General features: G+C 41.1%; 1 protein-coding gene across 7 annotated transcripts in view; it reads left to right on the top strand.

Annotated features, from left to right (window-relative positions):
- Positions 1 to 351: 351 nt before the first annotated feature.
- Positions 352 to 20,913, top strand: part of LOC102384210 (potassium voltage-gated channel subfamily KQT member 1-like) — an 856,087-nt gene continuing 835,525 nt past the window's right edge. For 5 of the 7 annotated variants that reach the window (XR_003095170.1, XM_025209779.1, XM_025209776.1 and 2 more), the window contains exons 1-2: positions 4,032 to 4,127; positions 5,743 to 6,314. Coding sequence is in view for 6 of the 7 variants with exons in the window: in XM_025209779.1 (XP_025065564.1) it covers positions 5,932 to 6,314 (383 nt within the window). In the remaining variant the exon portion in view is untranslated. Of the gene's footprint in view, positions 453 to 4,028; positions 4,128 to 5,742; positions 6,315 to 20,913 lie in introns of those variants that run through there. The other 2 variants (XM_025209778.1, XM_025209777.1) reach the window with 2 other exon arrangements.

The raw sequence follows: 20,913 nt of genomic DNA, 5'->3' as shown, positions 1-20,913 counted from the left end.
GTGCATTGGCACAAAGCATCCACTTGAAGAAGACCCATTTCCTTTTGTATCCCATTGCACTTTTTTTACATGGTGAGAGGAAGAGGGCAGGTGGAGCTGATCTCCTATGGGTACCATACTGGGTCATGCCACAGATCCATCTAGCTCAATAGTTTGTGTCACTGTGGTGCAATCAGTTAGTGTATTCTGCTGTTAAGGGAAAAGTTGGTGATTCCAGCCCACCCAGAGATGGGGTCAGATGCTTTTGGTGCTGTATCTCACAGTGACATACAGAAGATACTGCAGAGGGAGAGTATTTATGCATGGTCTATACATTTTAATTTGTTTCCTGCTCCTCTTTTACAGCTTCCAGAGTTTTGTCCCATGAATTCCTAATGTGGAGGTTGCAGGCGTATGATCATATTTGCTATTGTGAATTACTATTAGCATAACTGGGAACAGGGCAGAAAGAGGTATGGAAAAGACAAAGTAAAACTAGAAAAAGTAAGACTACTGAATAATGTGGGGGGGTGTTGTTTGTTTCATTTTTAATTCTGGAAGACTGCCTATTTTTCCTACAACATAATTCTCAGAAGTGGCTGCAATGTTTGTCAACAAAACTTTAAAATAACATATTCAGAAGATTCAAATGGTTACAGTTGTATGAAATGATGAGAAGGAGGTTATGAGAGGAAGACTTTGAAAACCTGATGTGGCAGCTGCTGTTGTTCCCACTGTAATACAGAGCAGTGAATAAATGGATGAATTTTCTTGCCACCATCTAGTAAATGAATCCTATTTACTTCTCCAGGAAAGAGTAGGTCTAGTGACTACAACATAAATCAAAATTTAACATACTAGAAAAGAGGCTGATGTTTTCTACAGATCTTGGACAACTTTTATTTGAAATTATAGGTAAGAACATGGGAAGGTAGAGCTGAAACTCTCACATTTCTATTTTGCTTTCTCACTGGGGTGCTCTCTGATTACTGGTTTTAATAGAGGAAATTGGCTTTGCTTCATTTTGAAACTCAATTTGTGACCCTGTGGGCCACTTTATACTGCAGTCATGATAGTGATACTCAAGTTAGCTTTAAATTAGCTAGCTTGAGAACCAGTAGCAGTGTAGCCATAGCAGCTTAGAGCTCAGTAGCCATATCTACATGTGCAGTTAATTTGCAGCAATAAACTCTGTTACATATCACACTGGAGTTTATTGCTCCTGGGCACATCATTTGAACGTTCACCTGGGACTACAGCATGTTGAGCTGGGTTGGAGCAGCCCTGGCTGGCAGGGAGTCTTGGGGTCAGCCTGCCAGCCCAAGAATGCTCCAACCTGACTCAATGTGCATGGAGGGCCTGGCTGGAGCATGAGGGTGCTTTAGTGTGAGGCTAGCCAGCAGGCACCCCAACACTGAAGTATTTTTGTACCCCAGCCAGCCAGGTCAGCATCTACACATGTGTTGCTGTGCATTAAAAAACTATTTTGCAGGATAGGATTTATATTTACAAGTATTAACCTGCTGTGGAGTTAGTTAATTTACTGTGGCCTAATAGGGCAGCATGTGTAGATGCTAAGATGTTTACTTTGGGGCTAATTAAGCAGCTCCACAGTAAACATCATGTATATATGCGCCCAATGGGTACCAGTTTACTTAGTGACATGGCAGAGCAAATTAGCCCATACTGAACACCCTACTGCCATATCTAAACTATCTCAAGAACCCAGGATAGTTTACATCTTACAGGACTGTAGACAGCCCTTGTTTCTTTATACTAACACCAAAAAAAAAAAGGGAGAGCCATAGAAGAAATACTAGACACCAAACTACGCAGAGTCACATGGTTAAGTTTAAGACAAAACAGCTCAAGGAATTCTTGGGGATTTTTCCTTAGATTTCTTTGTGGTAGGGGCATATATTTGTACAATGACTAGCACAAAATGTACCTACTGCAATACAGAGCTATAGCTACCACTGTATATGCTACCACAGTACAGAGTTGTAGGATAATTTCTACCAGCATGGAAGTGTGTGCAGTCATAGAACACGTTTCTTTCCTGTGGCTGCATATGTCACAACCTTTACATTCCAGCTTTTTCACAGAAGGATACTGTAGAGCTTGCACATGTTTCAGAAAATCCAATTTTGACTGTTGGCTAGAACTTCAGAGACTCCTGTATAAGCCCAAAGGAAATATATGGTGGGGAAGGTGGGGGAATGAGCTATTTTCTTTGACCTACTCAAGAAGTGGAGGAGCCATCTTGGAACTTGAACCCAAGCCATGTGGCAATATACTATGACATGTATTTTATCTATCAGAGTTAAAAGGAAGCACTGCCTCATCATTAAAGTTTCTTAGGTACTTGCATACCTTTTTTGCACCTTAGTGTCCAAATGCCTGGCATTCTTTAGTGCATTTGGCCTTACAACACATCTGTGAGGTTAGAAAAACCTGTTAGTGTGGTGAGCTATGATGGTTTAAAAGCATTTTACAGCCAGATGAACTACACATCATTTTGTGAGAGGTAGTACACATTCCCAGTTCACACTTTACAGAATAGGATGGGAGGTCCTGAGAGATTAAATAATTTTACCCAAAATTATCCAGAATGTTTCCAGGAAATTGCATCCAGTTCTAGACTCTACATAAGTGAAAGAAGAAAAGGTAAAATGCATCAGTTCTGGATGAATTAAGTGGATGGATATGATACACAAATTGCTACAGCTGTCTTTATTTCCAGGTCATTTTTTTCAAATTTGCTCCTCACTTTCTCACTTCCATGTGCTTAGCAAGAACAGAGCGACAGTAAGAAGGGGGGAAGGGGCTGTAGGGGGAAGCAGTTGTGGGGAGCACAGGGCAAAGGGGCTATCTGCTTATTTGACTTGCTTATTCACCCCAGACTTATTTGACCTGCTGTAGCAGTGAGAGATTGACAAATTCAAGACAAATTTCCAGTAAGTAGATTCTATACTTGGAAAATTAAATTTTATTTATGGAAATTTCCCATATATAGAATCTAATTATTGTGGGCCTGTCTTGTATTCAAGTAAATACAGGAATATATCTACAAATACTTGAATACTGAAGAATAAAAATAATTCTTTAGATGGATAAATGTAGCTAGTAGTAGTAGTCTGAGGTTAGGAAAGTGAGAGCTTCCTTTCTAATCATGTCAAATTGCAGTCAGCCATGGGGTTTCCAAGTAAGTAGTCGGGAACCTCATCACAATTAGGACATTTAGAACTGGAGTCAGAGACCATAGAAAATGGTAATAAACCTGCATCACTAGAGACAGAAGTAATTCGTCCTTCTCACTGCAATTCCATTGATTTGTGCTTATGTAAGCAAGCTTGCAATATAGTAGGAGTGAACTCAGGTTCAGAGTCATGACAGTCCACACAGCAGACTTTTATCTTTCAGAGAAAGAAGATTAAAAAAATCAGTACTCCCCGCTCTTCTGACATGATCATCACATTCAGTGATAAGAAGGGAAATGGGATGCTGAAGAATCCATCTTTGAGGTTCTTTCTTCCATTCACAGTAGTAGGAAAAATGAATGACACCACAGAAAAGGCATCAGAAATTCCGTTACTGGCTTCACCAAATCTTGAAAGGAAAAAAATATTCAATATTAGCAGCTCGTTCAGACTACTGAATATCAGAGACTGCTTCAGTGGCTTTCTGACCACCTTGAGCCAGTGCATGAATTAATTCTAAAGTGTGGAAAATAAGAAAGCACTGTTGTTTATCCTTTCATTTCTTACACAGGTAGGATCAGAAAATGGGGAAAACCTGCAGAACTAAGTTGTTGCTTATGCCAGCTGGTCTACACATAACAAAGAACGCCCGCCCGCCCCCGCCCCCCCCCATAGTCTCCTTTCTGACATGATTAAATCCTCAGAACTTGTCCCTAGTTTTTTTTCTGCTCATACTGACTTCCAAGGGGAAACACGCAAGGGAGATGCAGGGGAGGGGCCCTGGATGGTCAAGGGTGGGACTTGATAAGCCAGGGGGCAGAGTCAGACAGCAGTTCTGTCTCTACCCATCCAGGGACTCTGTCATATGGAGCTGAAGGAACAGAGAAGAGAAGGGGAAAAAGGGGACGTGCAACAAGAGAGTATGTGCTGCTTGCCAGCTGGTTTCAGGTTTTTCTGCATTTTATTTCTGTCTCTTTGGAATCTTCCTTTTCAATTAAACTAGCTAGTCAATGTGTTTGAAGTAGCTTTGCCTACAAAAGCTGGTTAAAAAACCTCTGCTAGTAGCACCAGTCTGTATATGCTTAGACACTGTAAAATGAGTGAAAATATTTCTAATATTTGTTTCATTTAAAAGCCTGTTGTGGATTGGGTGGGCTGAAAGGTTTAATGTTTTATGTTTGCCTTTGCTTTTCAGCACTAAGGGACCTGGCTAGTGAAAATGAAATTTAGAAGGGTTTATCTATCAGCAGCGTGATTAACAAAGATCCTCCCTTCTCCCTCCTTTCTCTGTAAATGTGTCAGAGAACAAAAGCAGTTAGCAACAAGTTTGCTACTCTGTGTAAACATTTTGTATAATAACTGGAAAGAGGGCTCAACTTAGAAGCATCAGATGGCACTTTATCTACTCATTCACTGAGACCTTTGAGCAACAAAAAGTAAGATCCATTTGATAAGGACCAGGAGATGAAAGCTGAAATTCTACGTTTAAATTATTCCCTGATTCTGAGGTTATAGCAGATCATATTGTATGTTCTGACTGTCTTTTGAGAGAAGACCAATCACCTATAATTCACAGATATGAAATATATTTGAATGATAGTCATAATTTTGGCTTTAGTTCCAATAGTTCCTTGCTTTCATGAGGTTAAATGAAATCTGTAATGTTACATATATACTTGCTCAAGTGTGACAGTACATTTTTAAACAAGAAAGTTTTTCATGGACCTCTGTAAAAGATGAGGTAATTAGAAATAAAGTTCTTGTTTGGAAAGCAGGCTGCTAGCACCTTTGGAACTGTTATATTCTGATATAAAAATATGTTTAGCTTCATGTTAGCATTATTAAAGTGCAGCCACTCAAGTCTTTCATGTTGATTTACAGGGGCTCAAGTCTCCATACCATTCCAGCAAGGGACTTCATTTAGGTCTATGCAGTTACTAGCAACGTAAAGCTTTTGTAGAAAAGCATGGAATTAGACTGGATCTTTCTTCTAACAAAGCGCAACATAGATCTTCCAAGAATCATTTGGAATTAAAGGAACATATTCAGGTTCCCATCCTAATTTTTATATTTGAGCATAACTCTTACTAAATGCTGTTGGATCTACAGCTGTGGGACAGGGCCCATATGTGCCTGATATGATTCTTTGCCAGTCTCAAAAATTTCCTAGAATGTAGACTTTCTAGCCAAGTTGTCCATGACAAAGTGCTGTCTTTGAAGTCTACATCCACTGTGTTCCAGATATAGCAAGCATGTAGTCAGTTTGTAGGATGTCAGAAAACAGAGGAACTGATGTATCCACAAATATTGCAGCTGTCTCTCAAATGAAGGGCACTGCTGTAGTCAGCAAATATGAAAGCATACAATAGAATATATTATGAGGAAGGGACAGTGCTTCTGTTCCTCATAACATACTGTTTTAGTAATATTTAAGTTTGTTTTTTACTAGCTATGACATTGACTCTATTTTCCATTCCCCTCAAAAGTCTTACCCTTATAGCTTTTCTAGCATCTAATTACTTATTGTGATTCAATTTAATATATGCTTCTGATTTAATTTCAGAGGCTCTGAGTGACAACAGGTGACAGGCTGGCAGCTCATACAGTTGTGCCAGAGAGGACTTCCATGATAACAGCAGAAAGACATCTTATCAGTTGCTGGAGAACACCCAGGGAAGAAAGGACATACAATACCCTCGTTTATGATTTTAAATATTGATCAAGGTTAGCAATACCTGTGCTCCATTGTGGAATGTCCTATGGCAATGGTGAAACTGGTGGGCACCCTATGTTTAATCTTTGCCATCAAGTTCAATGCTCCAGCTCCCAGTTAGGTAGTCTGAATGGACATAAGAAATCTGCAAGATTTTTGGAAGTGAGAGGGAACTTAAACAACATGCAGTATTCTTCAGTGGCAATGGATCCAGATACCATGATGAATAATGGATCAGGAATTCCTTGCAATTCTGAGGAAGATGGAAAGGATCCAGCTTTGACAGGAAGCGAAATCCACAAAGCTTACACAACTAAATGTTTCTATGGCCCTTATTTAACTAAAACTAGTATGCAAGGGGATGTCTACAACTTCCTGGAGAGGCCTAGTGGATGGAAGTGTTTTATTTACCATTTTACTGTGTAAGTACCTACATTTTCACTTAATTCTGTTTTAAGACTTACAGAAGATTGCATTCATTACAAGAAACTAGAGCATTAAGGGTTGGCAATCCAGTCATATGAGTAACCCCACTTAAAATCACTGGATGTAATTCTTTCCAAAAAATATCAGGCATTGCACCTATTAGTATTTTTAGTGAATGTACAGTCTTTTACTTTAACATGTGTCTTGTCTTCCAAAAAGGGTGTTTTTTTTTCAAATCCTTGCCATCTCTAAGGCAAAAACATGTCTAATACTATTACAGTTACTGAAATTGCTGAATTTATTTATGCTGTTCCAACTGCAGACCTTCTCACAGTTAGACAAGATGTCAGCAATCTAATAGTCAGATAACTTGAAGTGTACATTGACCTCCCTGCAGTTGCAAAAATTACTTCAGGTCATTTCAGGCCAAGTACATTTGTTGTGACACATCTAAATTCAATATGTGTAATGTCAACTTGAATTACCTTGACGTAATTACCTATTATTTGTATTAGATGCAAATTTAGCAACAAGGTATTTATTTCATGACATCTGTAAGTAGACACTGGGCGTGCCTACATGAGATGTTTACAGTGAAGTTGATTACTTAGCTGTGCAGTAAATGTTGTGGCATCTACACATGTGCCCCTATTAGGCTAGAGTAAACTGATTTACTCTACAGCCAGATGGATGTTGGTGGGGCTGGCTGGGGCATAAGGGTGCTTCAGTGAAGGACCTGTCTGGTGGCTTACCCTGTGCTGAAGCTCCCTCATGCCCCAGCCAGCTCCTCTGTAGCATGTTGAGCCAGGGGGGTAGCCCTGGGCTGGCAGTCTGACCCCCGCCGCCCCTGCCAGCTGGCTCAACATGCTGTGATCCCAGGTGCATGTGCAGATGCATGCCCAGCTTGAATAAACTCCAGAGTTTATTGTTCCTGGGCACACATTCAAATAGTATGCCTGGGAGCAATAAACTCTGGAGCTTATTGTTCATGCACAGTAATAGCACATGTAGATGCACCCACCAAAAGGAAATTAAGGGTAAAAGGGTTATTAATAAATGAATACAGTTATTAATGTTTTGTTTGAGCTGCTTGTCATGTCCAACAAGTATTAGAAGGCTGTGTAATAGTAACTATAATTCACATTTCACTTTAGTAAGGATTTGAGTGTGTTCCCCTTTGAAATGAGTGGGTCCACTCACTACCAACTGCAGTGAAATTAGGGTTGAGCCCAAAGTCTTGTTTTTTACCAGGCATAGACTGAAGAATACATAATTTATTATAGAAGAAAACAGAATTTTGTAGCTCTTGTGTTTTCCTAGGCACTTCCTTAGGGTCTGATTACATTCATTACTTTGGCAAAACTACCACTCATTTAAAGGAAGGAGTTTTTGGAAAAGAATAAAAATGACAGAGCAATGATTTTAAAAAATCACAACAAACCATAATGCCTTTGTTTGGCATAAAACAAATGGTCCTATTAATCTTTGTTTCCTTTCTCCATCAAGATTCTCTTGGCTTTTGTAAAAGGATGTTTTGATTCATGAAATATTGCCAGGTAAAAGGATAGAGCCTCTCTCAAGGACTGACTTACAATTTATAATCACACCTAAGGCTTGAACAGATTTTATCTGGATACACTTATATATGTGACTTATCCTGGTTTAAACCTATTAGAGGCTAGAACTAATTAGTTTTATGTATCTGAGAGTTGAAATGCAAGTGATGAGAGAAAAAAGACTGACTTTTATATTTTACCTTTTTCAATATGATATTTTTTAGCAGATAGGGAAAAAACCCAAAGTATTTAATCTTTTTAGATGCATAAAGTACATCTGACAGTCACTTACTTTTTCTCCATGTTTAAAAGATTTTCACAAAGTAGTGCTTAAAAAGGAAACTTGTTTTGATTCTTTTGAAAAATAAGTTGCATTTACCTAGCTAGATTCATTAGTTCCATTTAAGTATCTATCTAAATTCTTTAGTTCTGATAAGATCACATTATATATACATTTATATAACAATGATAACTATGATCTATAGGTATATTATACAATAGTATATGTGATTGAAGGGGATGAAATTATTACATGAATAAAATTATCAAAAAATAAAATGCAATAATTGATTTTAAAATTAAATTAAGTTGTTATCTTATGAAACTTTTAAAAAAGTTACATATTTCATTTGTGCATTACAGGGGTAATACATTAGGAATGAATCCACAGGTTACGTGGATTATTCTTATACAGGTCAGTCGCATGTTATGCAGGGGTTACGTTCTGAAGTCAGGGTGTAAGGCGAAAATCGTGTATAGTCAAATCGCGATTACTGTGCCAGCGATTTGACTAGTGGTGACTGCCTCTGCCTCCAAAACATCTTGCTGCCGTTGCGGAGCCGTGCTTAGAGCTGTGTGGCTGGCAGTAGCGGCACAGCATGGGGTGGTGGTGGGGATGGCTGCGCGCTGCCTGGCCACCACCATGCTGCCACTGTCGCCCAGCGGCCGGCCACACCACGTGCAGACTCAAGCCCCGTCCTCCCCCCCCCCGTGTATAGTTGAAGTCGCGCAAGTTAAATGCGTGTATGATGCGACTGACCTGTATTAATAAATCACGTCTTGTGTATAATTTTACCCTTTGGAATAAAGCTGGTGGTGTGAAGCGGGAAATTGAACACACAGCTTCCATTAACCCTCCCCTAGTCTTCCACATTACGTAATAAGAATATAACTCATTTGAAAACCGGTGGAAAGTTTTTATTTAAATAGGATGGGAGCTGGGCATGACCTGGTGCCACAGTTCATCTGTGAAAATGCATTTAACTATGAGAAAAGGCATGTAGTATAACAACAAATTTGGTAGGACTTTTGTGTTTTGAAAAGACCAAGATCTCTGTCTCCTGTAATATTTGTATCCTTAATATCTTTAGCTTCCTTTTAAGGGAAAAATGATGTGCTCCATAAACTATTGTAACAGTCTTCAAATACCTGAAGAGCAATTATAGAGAGGATGGAAATGGACTTTTTTCTGTGGGGCTGTGTACAGACATTCTGGGAAGTTTGGGAGAGGTTAGATCACATTAAAAAAAGCCACCTGATCTAAAGTAAATCAGGATGAGGGTGGTGGGGGCTAACAGAGTGTGTTGGGAAGATCAGGGTCGCAAACAAACTCTGTCAAAGGATCGGGGGGGGGTTGGAATGGGGAGGGGCAAGCATGACTGGGGGGAGGGTTGCTGGAGGGTTTGGTGTGATTAGAGGCACTCGCAGGGTCCACAGAGAGGCTTGAGGGATCGGGGGGGTGGGCTCTCTCCCCCCACCCCCTGGGACCAGGGGCTATTTTTAGCCCCCCAACCCCCAGACAAGCAACCCCTCCAGTGAACCTACCAGTGAATCCTAACCCATCCCTCCTATCTCTCCCACAATCTTGACATACTTGCTCTACTCCCAGCATCAGTGAATGCAAATAAAACCAGCACCAGGAGCAGCTTGCAGAATGTGGGGAGGGGCTTGGCAGGCTCTGGGGCATTGGGAGGACTGGCTGGTCCATGAGGATAGTTATCTATCTGGGGCTGGGGTAATAAAAATTGCCAGTTTCAGAGAGGGAGGAGAGAGGAAAAGTGCAGGCTCAGGTCTAGGGCCGGCAGCTGGGCTTTCCCAGTCCTAGGACTATGCTAGGAACTGTACAGAAGTTCAGTTAGATCAGTCTTGCCAGACCCAAGCTAAGTTAGACTACCTTGAAGATGCACTTAATTTAGATTAGGTTGACCATTTTTAGACCACTTCAACTGTCCTGAAGCTCTGTGTGGGTTTAACATAGGTCCACCTAAGTAGTATTAGGTTCATATCTAAGCAAATTAAGTTAGATCAGCTGGCCATGTTTAATGCAATCTAACCTCCCCCTAACATCTACAAATATCTGTACACAGTCTTGCTGTAGGGGCAGGACTAGGAGCAGTGGCCTCAAACTGCAGCATAGGAAATTTAGGCTGGAGGTTAGGAAAAACTTTTTGACTACCAGGGTGGTCAGGCATTGGAACAGACACCTAGAGAAATTGTGGAATCTCCATCTTTGAAAATGTTCAAGATCAGGTTGGGCAGACACTTGGCTGGGATGGTTTAGTCAGGAATGATCCTGTCTTGAGTAGAGGGCTGGACTAGATTATCTTTAAGGTCCTTCCAGCCCTATTTTCCTATGTTCCTATGATCTTATGTGTTAGAAAAATTACATTATTAATTATTAAAATCCCAAATAAACTTGATTTCAGGGAAGTCATTCCATGTATACACTGGTGCAACTGAATTAAGATTTTTCCCTGAAAAAAAACCTGTTTTGAAGGTAGGTTTTTAAAAAATTAAGATATCTGAATCCTGAAAATCTTTCGACACTGACATTGTTTTCACATTCATTAGAACTCCTCAGGTCAAGCCTGAAAACCCTCTCTCATAAACATTGTAATTGCTTGTATTTGTAGACAGAAGTAGAGGGGTAGTAGAGAAAACTGATGTGCAATATGTAGTGTGTCAGTTACATTTTTTGGCTGCTGCTGAAGTGCCTTAAATCATTGGATTATTGGGTATCAATATAGCTTAGAATCCAGCTGTTGACCATATGGTCCTTCATTCAGAAAAAGGATTGTGTGCTTTGCTTCAATTAGATTTTTAAACTCAACTATTCACTCATTTAGATGTCATATACATGCCAAGATGATACTGCTTCATCCTCAGACTTTGTCTTAAGAATTAGACATGAAATGTGTGATTTTGAAACGCTCTATTTGACACATTTTCCCATTGAATGTAAATTCATTTTAAAAGACTGAGGCATCTTGTTTTTCCCTTCATGCACCAAAGCTTTACTTTTTGCCTTCTGTATTACATTCTACTCTAAAAATGAAAAAAGCTATTTAATTAAATCTACACAAATTCACATAGATTCATTATTTAAATTAAGATTGGATGCTGTTTGTGTGTGGCTTCCTGATTTTTTTTATTAGTTTACAGATTATAGTGAAGTGGCTATATTATAATAAAAAATAAATACAATTATTTAAAAACATTCTGTCTTATATACACATACTAACTGTGTAAAAAGTGGGTGAGGACAGATAGTGGGGCCTGATGACAAAACTATTTCACTAAAATTCAGGAATCAAAGAGTACTACTCATAAACCTTGGGAATCCTTAAACAGTCTGGCTAGAAATGAGATAGAATTAGAACTGAAACACCTAGCCCAATTATGTAAGAGCAGGGAACTGATTGGAAGATGCGGCTCACACCCCCTCAAATGAAAGTGCTACATGTAAAGATGCAGAAAAAGCATGATTCATGGCAGAGAAAAAAAGTTGTTCTGAATGTGTGGGATGACTACTGTCCTTTTTACACCATTGGGGAGTAAAGAATGTTTTTTTGTTGCACCTTTTAGGAAGATAACTACATAGTTGTTCTCAGAGCAAGTGACAGAAGCCAACTGGTATCACACTAAGGCTTATATATTGTATCTAGTGCTGGTAGTAACACCTTTAATCAAAGCTGTGTAACATTTCACATTTTAACTACCTGTTTTTAGTTGTTTATACAGTTCAAATGATCAGGCAACACTTTTGTCTTCCTCAGGCTGAACTTAAATTTTAGCTAGAATAGCTCAGCCGTTTCTTCAATTAGCAAAGGTGCTGGCAAGATCAATATCAGATAATTTAAAAGATTAAATTTATGATGAGCATCACTAATAAAATTCCATGATGAAGTCAATAGCTCTGTATTCAGAACACGATTTGAATAAAGTGCAGTATGTAAGATCTAAGACAAATGTTGAATAAGAGAGAAAAACAGCATGTACCTGGTTACTGTTTAAACACCATGACTGTGCAAGGCAGGGTCCCTCAGAATAAATTAGCATGTGATCATGTAATAAAAGGCTATCATAATGCACAGTCACAAAGGGGCCAAATTAAGGTTGCATAGGCAACCTGAAACACTTAACACATAGGAAACACTAGTATTAACTTAAAAGCTACACTAAAAGAAAATAAAAGCTGTAGTGAAAAAAAATTGCCTAGTTTTTTGGGGGGTTTTTTAGAAAAAAATCAAAATGAAAAATAAATTCGATCACATGGACACCAACTGGGCACATCATTATGGCTGGACTACTTAGATTCACTGCACAAAGCTCTACCATTTGAGCTAATGGACTGAGCAGTCATATTGTACCACCCTGACAACAGAGACAGGATGAGTTTGAGGAATTTGGGGTTCCATTTTGGGCTCTAGAAGACAGTACATCTAGTGGGAGGGTTCTTCTACCTCTGTTTTTTCTCCTTCTCCTCACACCCCCCTGGCACACCCCTTCCAAGCAACCCTGTCTTTTCCTAGTCCTGTTTTCTTCACCTACATAGTCTTAGGCTGTACTCAGGTTATTCTCTCAGTTTCCTTTTCCAGGCAACCTCAGTGGTCCTGTCCCTGCTCACCTCACCCTCCAGGAGATCACTCCCCATCTTAATTCGCCCCCTCTCATTAAAAGAGTAATTGAAGCAGTATGGAGGAGGGAGAATAGGGTGACTCAGTAGATTTAAAACTGGCAGTTCTTGTTTATTGTACTTTGTGAGGTCTTTCATTGCACATGTGCCTTCAAGCTGTGGGCACTGCAGCAGGTGTTGCATAGTCTGAGGCTCTGTGCTATAATTACAGGTGGTTGAACCAATGGTATAGCTCCACTTCTTCATTAGTTTCTTGGAGCATCTGACTCCAGTATGTAAGTGGTTGAGACATCACCACCTTTGCTATAGTTTGTCAACCCCGGTGGTAAGAACTTGGCTGCTGGAAAGTCCATTTTCCACTGTCAGGTATTTTCTTCAGTCTCTCATTCCACATCTATGGCTGTGTCTCCTTGGGTGTGGCACTGAGAGGGTGGGTGCTGGTAAGGAAGCACCTGCATGACTTCAGACTTTTGTGTGCTGTAGGAAGGTCACACTGAAGATGAGACACCTGCTTTATGTCTCGATCATTTTGTCCTGCTAGCCACTGCTCTTCTGATGTCAGGTGGGGAGTCCTATTTTGAGATTATTTAGTCATGCATCCTAGATCTGGGTAGGACTGGCTTAAATGACTCTTGAAGTCACTTTTGGACTTAGTTCTGTGATTCTACTTGAAACAAGGCAGAGGCATTTCTCGTTCAGTAAGCATTTTTTAAGGTAGGAGCTATGTAGTTCCCAGGGTACACAGTATTGGGATTTTATACACTGGGCTTCAGACAACATAGGAATTAAGCATTTTACTACTAGCCAGTCATCTTTTTGTTCTTTCAAAACTCTACTGGGGATGCACACAATTTTAGGAAACCTGTATTAAAAAAACATTAAATATTGCATATTAAAAACAGTCAAATCATAAAGTGAACAATGTTATATGCATAGATACAGCTGATTCATTTTGGCTCTTCATTATACTTTGGTCCTCATACATCTACACGCTGTTTTTCAGGTACAATACCAATATTGTACAGCAGTCTATAATCGTGGTATCTAAGGTCCATAATTAATTGGAAAGAAGATTGCATGGGGAGTTAATGCAGTTTCTGGTTCTTTATTTTCTTTTCTGATATTACAGACCATGCATAAGATAGAGTTTCCACAATCTTAGGTCATATGTAGAGCAGTGGTTCCCAGCATCATTAGATTCAAGGGTCCTGGGGAACCCTTACCTAGGGTCCTGGGGGGACTCGTGGGGCTGCAGTGATCCTGCATCTTGGAGCCTGACTGGCAGCCAGTGTGGCTTTGGCTGGCCAGGCTCTGGTTTTGGGTGCTACATGCTGCCCCACTTTTTTTGGTGAGGATTTTTTGACTTTGGGATCTCCAGAGAACTGCTAATATGCAGTATGTGGCACCACAGATGTCTCTGCAGTGCCACATACCACAGGGCTACAGTGCTAACATTATGGGACACCCTGTAACATTCCTGAAAGGATATCTAAAAACTTTAATTAAGAATCACTTTTGTAGAACATTGATGAGTGTAATGTACTATGCAGCATTTGTCAGATTAACTCTCACAGAGTTACTTGACAAACAAAATAATCAGTTGCATTTGGTATGAAATAATTTGGGTATACTTACAGAAAACAGGTGTGAAAGCTTATTGACCTGTTACTGACATGTTAGCTCCCTAGTGCTTGAAATTAAATTACTATAATTAATTGGATTCTCAAAATATACTGGTATTACTTGTTGAACAGAAATTGCATTTTACATGGCTGTTGATTAAGTAATGTATTTTCATTACTTAATCATTCATGCCTTGCAAAAAATGCCTGCAAATGAATAAGGCTACTATGTCATGCTATTGAAAAATAAAGTATACAAAAATAATAGTATTTTGAAAAAATGTATAATTTGTATAATCTAATTTTTTGGTAAAAATGGTATGAAATGATGCATCATAATGTGTAGTGAGCAGATGCATCATAATGTATAGTGAGCAACTGAAACAACTTAAATATTGCCATTTCTTGATTTCACTGTTTCTGTTCAGCCTTAACTTTCTTAATTTTTTATATTCTCTAAATTTAATATAAGTAGTATCACAGTAATATTGTCTAGGGGAATTGAAAAACTAAAGGTCACCACTATAGTTAGTATTTAAAACATATAGTTGAAATTTAAAACTTGCCTACGTACTATCATGTTTCAGAGATGATTAGCAGTATGTTTCCGACACCGATAGCTAAAGACAGCTTGAACTCATGATGGACTTTTTGGAAACTACCTCTAATGTAACAGTTCATTTAGTGATATTAAAAGTATGTAGTAGCCTATTTGCTGAAGTGTTCCTCTTTCTACTGTCAGGAACTAGAACCTGCAGATAAGTATTTTTTATCTGTAGGGAGTATTTATAATTTCCTTTTCCTTGTATCCTTCAATAAGTATTTTTAGAATGTACACAGATATTTTCTCTTAGAAAGTGTCCCTGAACAATATGATTGCTATATGCACAGTATAAGTACATCTAGACCATGTCCCCATGAATGGGAATGTGCACTTCTCTGGGGACAAGTAGCAGTGGCACACTTTGTGCCTCTGCTACTTGTCCCCAGGGAATGCCCATGCCATGCATGCTCTGGCACATGGCAGGTTACCCCAGGTGGGGTAGGGGAGGTTAGGGCTAGCCACTGTGCTGGTCCCAGCAGGCTTACCTGGGGTCCTGGGAGCCACAGGGAGTTACAGCCATGGCGCTCCTGCAGCTGAGAGCCTGGTCGGCAGCTGGAGTGTGGCTCTAGTAGGTCAAGCTCCAGTTATGGGCAGCACACACTGCTACCACAATCGCCATTCCACTTTGCTTCATGTGGGGTTTTTTGACCCCAGGATTTCCTGGGGTCAAAAACCCTCCTGCTGTGCTGCAAAGTAGCTGCACGGAGAATACCTGCATGTGTGGTATGAGGCACCACAGATGGGCTTGCGAGGCCACATACTGCACATCCACGCCCATCTGGACATGGCCGGTCCTAAAGTTTAAAGCAACTAGGAGCGAGTGTCTCTGTTTGATTCTGGTTCTGACTTTCACATCAAAGTTTAAATCTGGACATAGCACATCTCAGAAGGATTTTTTTTATTGCCTACAGGTTTGAATGTTGTGCTGGTAAGAAACAACTGAGCTACCATGTATTTCAGGTTAGAAATAGTTACATTTGTATTTTTACAATTGCTGTATTGAAGAGAATTTTTCCTGTTATGGCAGACTAGTTTAGATACTAAAAAAAGGAAGAGCAGAGTATACATACTGCTCTGCTTCTAGTAAAGGACTGGTAAAGAAAATGAAGTCTAGTAGGAAAAGTGGTAGGAAACTAGGGGAAAAATGCTAAAGAAGATTTAGTTTTTAGTTTTATTGAAGCGGGATATTCCTTTAGCAGTCTTGGGTATAATATTTCATTCATTGATAAATCAGAGAGTGAAAGTAAGTTGTTATTGAGTTTGTATGCTTTGCTATAAATTTAATTATTTTTAGTTTCCTGTAAAATTGTAAGTTCATTCTTAACATCCAATAATAAACTGTATTGGATTCTTAACATCCAATAATACCCTTAATTTTGTTGCTCAAGTCCCATCACAAAGAAATTCAGATTATTATTGTTTTTTCAAAAGCTGCTTTTGTTCATTTCTTATGACGGGTTGTATGGCAAGTTCCATTAAAGGGTCAAGATTAATTATACCCCATATTTGCTTTTCCTATTGTGTTTTCTGTAGTTAAAATGAATACTGCAGTGATCCATTTATACAGTAGCAGCATCAGCAGTTATTTCCATAGAACACACTATAATTACATTACCCACAAAATAAAAAGGACTGTAGTTGTTTTGATCACTCCTGTGATCACTTGTTGCCACTGTACATTTTTAGTTTTTGGTACAAACTTATGGAAGCCAGAACAAAAGCAGTTGTAGTGTGGCAGTTTATGTCCTCTTAAAAGCAGTATTGATTTACAGTCCCCAAGAAGAGACAATGAAATGCTTTCTTTAAAATGCATTGGCTATACTGTTTCCCTCAAAACTTTGCAGTAATCTGTTGCTGTTTGCAGTCTGAGGTATTTAGAACCCAGTCCCTCAGGATACACATGTTTTTCAGGAGTGTGCTTCAAAGGGCTGAACCTATGATTCATAGAATCATAGATTTTTAGGGGCTGGAAGAGACCTCACAAGATCATCGGGTCCAGACCACTCTCCCTGCACTAGGCAGAAAATATAGCTGGGGTCAACCTTCCCTTGTATGACTTGCCTTGCGAGTCTCTGATCATACGGGTGGTTTTTCTCTGGATTCTCTCAAGCTCTTCCACATCCTTGCTGAAGTACAGCACCCAGAACTGGATGCAGTACTCCAGCTGTAGTCTTACCAATGCTGAGTAAAGCGAAAGAATCACTTCCTTGGTTTTGCTTGAGATGCATCAGTTGATGCATGCCAGAGTATTGTTTGCCCTGATGGCTACAGCATCACACTGACAGCACACATTCATATTATGGTCTATTATTACCCCTAGGTCCCTTTCAGTCACTGTGCTAGTCAGTTTGGTGCCACCAAGCTTGTAAGTATGTTGGGGGTTGTTCGTCCCCAGATAGAGCACTTCTCACTTCTCAATGTTGAACTTCATCTGGTTCCGATCTGCCCAACTTGCCAGCTTGTCTGGGTCCACCTGTATTTGCAGCCTATATCCAAGCGTGACCACGCTCCACCACAACTTGGTGTCGTCCATGAACTTGGCCATTGAGCTCTGAACTCCCACATCCAAATCTTTGATAAAGATCTGACCCCAGCGCTCTTTCCTGCCTAGGCAGGGGGTCAGTAGCATCTCTGAATCTATGCATCTGTGTTGAAAAGTACCTGACCAAGCATGGACCCCCAAGGGACACCACTGGCCACTTCTCACCAGGATGACACAGATCTGCTCATTAGAACTCTGAGTCCTACCCCGTAGCCAGCTTTCTACCCACCTAACTGTCGAGCAGTTAAGCCCGCAGTCCTCTAATTTTCCTGTGAGAACATCATGGGATACCAGATCAAAGGTCTTTTGGAAGTCAAGGTACACAATGTCAACCTCCTCTCTCTTATCCAGATGGTGAGTCACCTGGTCATAGAAGAAGATGAGATTGGTAAGACAAGACCTGCCCATGACGAAGCCATGCTGGCTGTCATTCAGAATCCTACCTTCTGAAAGCCTATCGCACATAGACTTCTTAATGATTTTTCCAGGATTTTCCCTGGGATAGAAGTTAGGCTAGTTGGCCTATAGCTCCTCTCTCCTCCTCTTCTTGCAGATGGGCACAACACTGGCCCTCTTCCAGTCCTCAGGGACCTCCCTGGAGCACTACGAATTTTGGAAGAATTTTGCCAGGGGTTCCCCGATGCCTTCAGGCAGCTCCTTTAGCACTCTCAGATGAAGTTCATTTGGTCCTGTTGACTTATAGATGTCAGTTTTTTTTAATTGATCAGGCACCAGTTCAACATCAATACTAAGAAGGCAGTCATTCCCACTGTGCCGATTCTGCACCCTATCTAGCATGATTTTCCCTTTGGTCCAGTGAAACACTGAAGCAAAGTAGTCATTCAGGAGTTCAGTTTTCTCCTGAGTGTTGATTAACCAGCTGTCCTGAGTTGTTGAGCAATGGACCCAGACTCCCATTTGTTTTCCTCCTGTTCCCTACATATCTAAAGAAGGACTTGTTATTGTCCTTGATTTCAGTTGCTAATTTAACTTCAGTCACCGCCTTAGCTTTCCTAATCTGCTCCCTACAAGTGCGGGCCGTTGTTGTATAGTCCTCCTTGTGGACTGTCCCAAGCTTCCACTGTCTGTACTCCTCTTTCTTCTTTTTCAAGAGGACCATGATTTCCCTATTTACCCAAGAGGGCTTCTCAGCCCTTCGGCTACCTTTCCTGCATATGGGAATGGACTTCTTTTGTTCTTCAAGGATCGTGTCCTTAAGGAACAACCACTCTATATGCACTCCTTTTACTTTTGGTCCCTGATCCTGCAGCACTTCCCGCACTATTGTCCTGAGCTTGTTGAAATTCACATTTTTGAAGTCCAAAACTTCAAGCCTGCTATCTAATTTGCCTGCCTTGGAATGGACAGTGAATGTGATGGTTTTGTGGTCGCTGTCACCCAGGTTAACCTCCACGCTCAAGTTGGTCACCAGATCGTCTCCTTTGGCCAAGACCAAGTCTAGGAGAGGATTATCTCTGGTTGGCCTGTGCACCTCCCGAGTCAGGAAGAGCTCTTTGATGCAGTTCAGGAAACAACATTACTGGTCTGACTTGGCTGAGTGTTCCTCCCAAGAGATGTCTGGATAATTGAAGTTGCCCATGACTACCATGTCCCATGCACACGTAGCCTCTGTCAGTTCTCGAGAGCACTCAAGATTGAGCTCTTCCCCCTGGTTTGGTGGTCTGAATTATACACCTACAGTTAGTTTTCTCTCATCATGCCTTCCTCCCCCCCCCCCCCCCCGCTCGACCCTTCTTCTTTGGACCTGATGTCAGCCTCCAAGGAGGTGTACTGCTCCCTTGCATAGAGAGCTACACCTCTACCTTTCTTCCCTACTCGGTCCCTTTGGTGCAGGGTGTAGCCCTCTATGGCTATGCTCCAATCATGTGAGGAGTCTCACCAGGTCTCTGTAATCCCTACTAGATCATAATGCCCACTGGAGCGTAGGAGGGCTAGCTCCTCCTGCTTGTTCCCCATGCTCCTGGCATTACTGTACAGGCACCCGAGTCCTCCTATTGAGACTCTCAATTTCCTGTCACGGTGAAGGAGAACTATTCCCTTAGCTTCTGCAAGAGTGGCTCTCCTTGTGTCCCCATCTACAGAGCTTTCGTGTATGCCAGTCCCTGGGCATGCTCCAGTCAGTTTTTTCCCGTCCCCTAGCAATCTTAGGTTAAAGCCCTATCTAGAAGATCAGCCATCCTGGCCAAGAACAGGGACTTACCTCTCCGTGTGAGGTGGATGCCATCCCTTCCCAGGAGCCCTCTCTCCCTGAAGCGTGCACTGTGGTTGAGGAAACCAAAGCCTTCTCGGTGACACCACTGCCAGAATCATCAGTTCACTTCCTTGATGCATCCTTCCCTCCTGGGTACGTGGCCTGCAACTGGGTGCACAGGGGAAAAGACTTCTTGTGCCCCTGACCCCTTGATCCAAATCCCTAAAGCCCTGTAGTCACTCATGACCTGGTCCAGATTACTCCTGGCCATGTCATTTGTTCCCACATGGATGAGGAGCATGGGGTAGTAGTCAGAAGGCTGGATGAGCCTAGGGATCCTCTCCACAACATCCCAGATGCGGGCCCCAGGGAGGCAGCAGACCTCACGTGCTAGGTCTGGATGGCAGATGGGTCCCTCGGTGCCCTGCAGGAGGGATTCCTCCCCCCATCACCTTGTGTCTCCTCTTGGGGGTGGCAACACGCCGCTTACCCCCCTCCTCCTCTGGCGTCACCATTGGAGCCTCCTTGTGCATGGGGAGGGGAGTATACCTGTTGTGCAGAGCCAGGAAAAGAGCAGCCTGTGCATCCTGGAGAATGAGGTAACCATCTTCCATGTAGCTCTGGGTGGGTCTTTTTTGTCAGCCTTCTTCTATGAGATGCTCAACATGTTGCAGTGCTAAATTCTCAGAAACCAGAATAAACACTGGTAGTATTTGAGGGAAGTTACCAAAGAAGAGAAGACATGTATGGAACCTCTTTGGGGGTTTTTTCCCCTCACTTTATAGGGCACCCTTTTATAGCTGAGAGCAGTGATGAAACTATTTTAGTCCTGAAACCTAATATTTCAAGTCAAGTTGCTACATAATTGAAAGCTGTATGAAAATTATGAAAAATTCCCAGGCATCCCTTAGGAGGACGTGATATGCTATACACAGTGTGGAAGCAAGATGGCAGTTAGGGTGCAGCTAGACATAACACTTGAACTGTTCCAAAAATGCCACTGATTGGGAACTGATTAAGAATTTTCCCTGAACAGAAATGTCCGCACACACAGCTAAGGTTCAATCCTCATCTTTTAGGGATTGCACTGCTGCAAAAATGCCACCAGAGAGTGGTAAAATAGCCAGACCACCATGTCTTCCAG

The sequence above is a fragment of the Alligator sinensis genome, unplaced genomic scaffold, assembly GCF_000455745.1.
Source record: "Alligator sinensis unplaced genomic scaffold, ASM45574v1 scaffold15_1, whole genome shotgun sequence".
NCBI classification, from domain to species: Eukaryota; Metazoa; Chordata; order Crocodylia; family Alligatoridae; genus Alligator; species Alligator sinensis.
The sequence above is the reverse complement of the archived record's forward strand: the minus strand, read 5'-3'. Positions and strand labels throughout refer to the sequence as shown.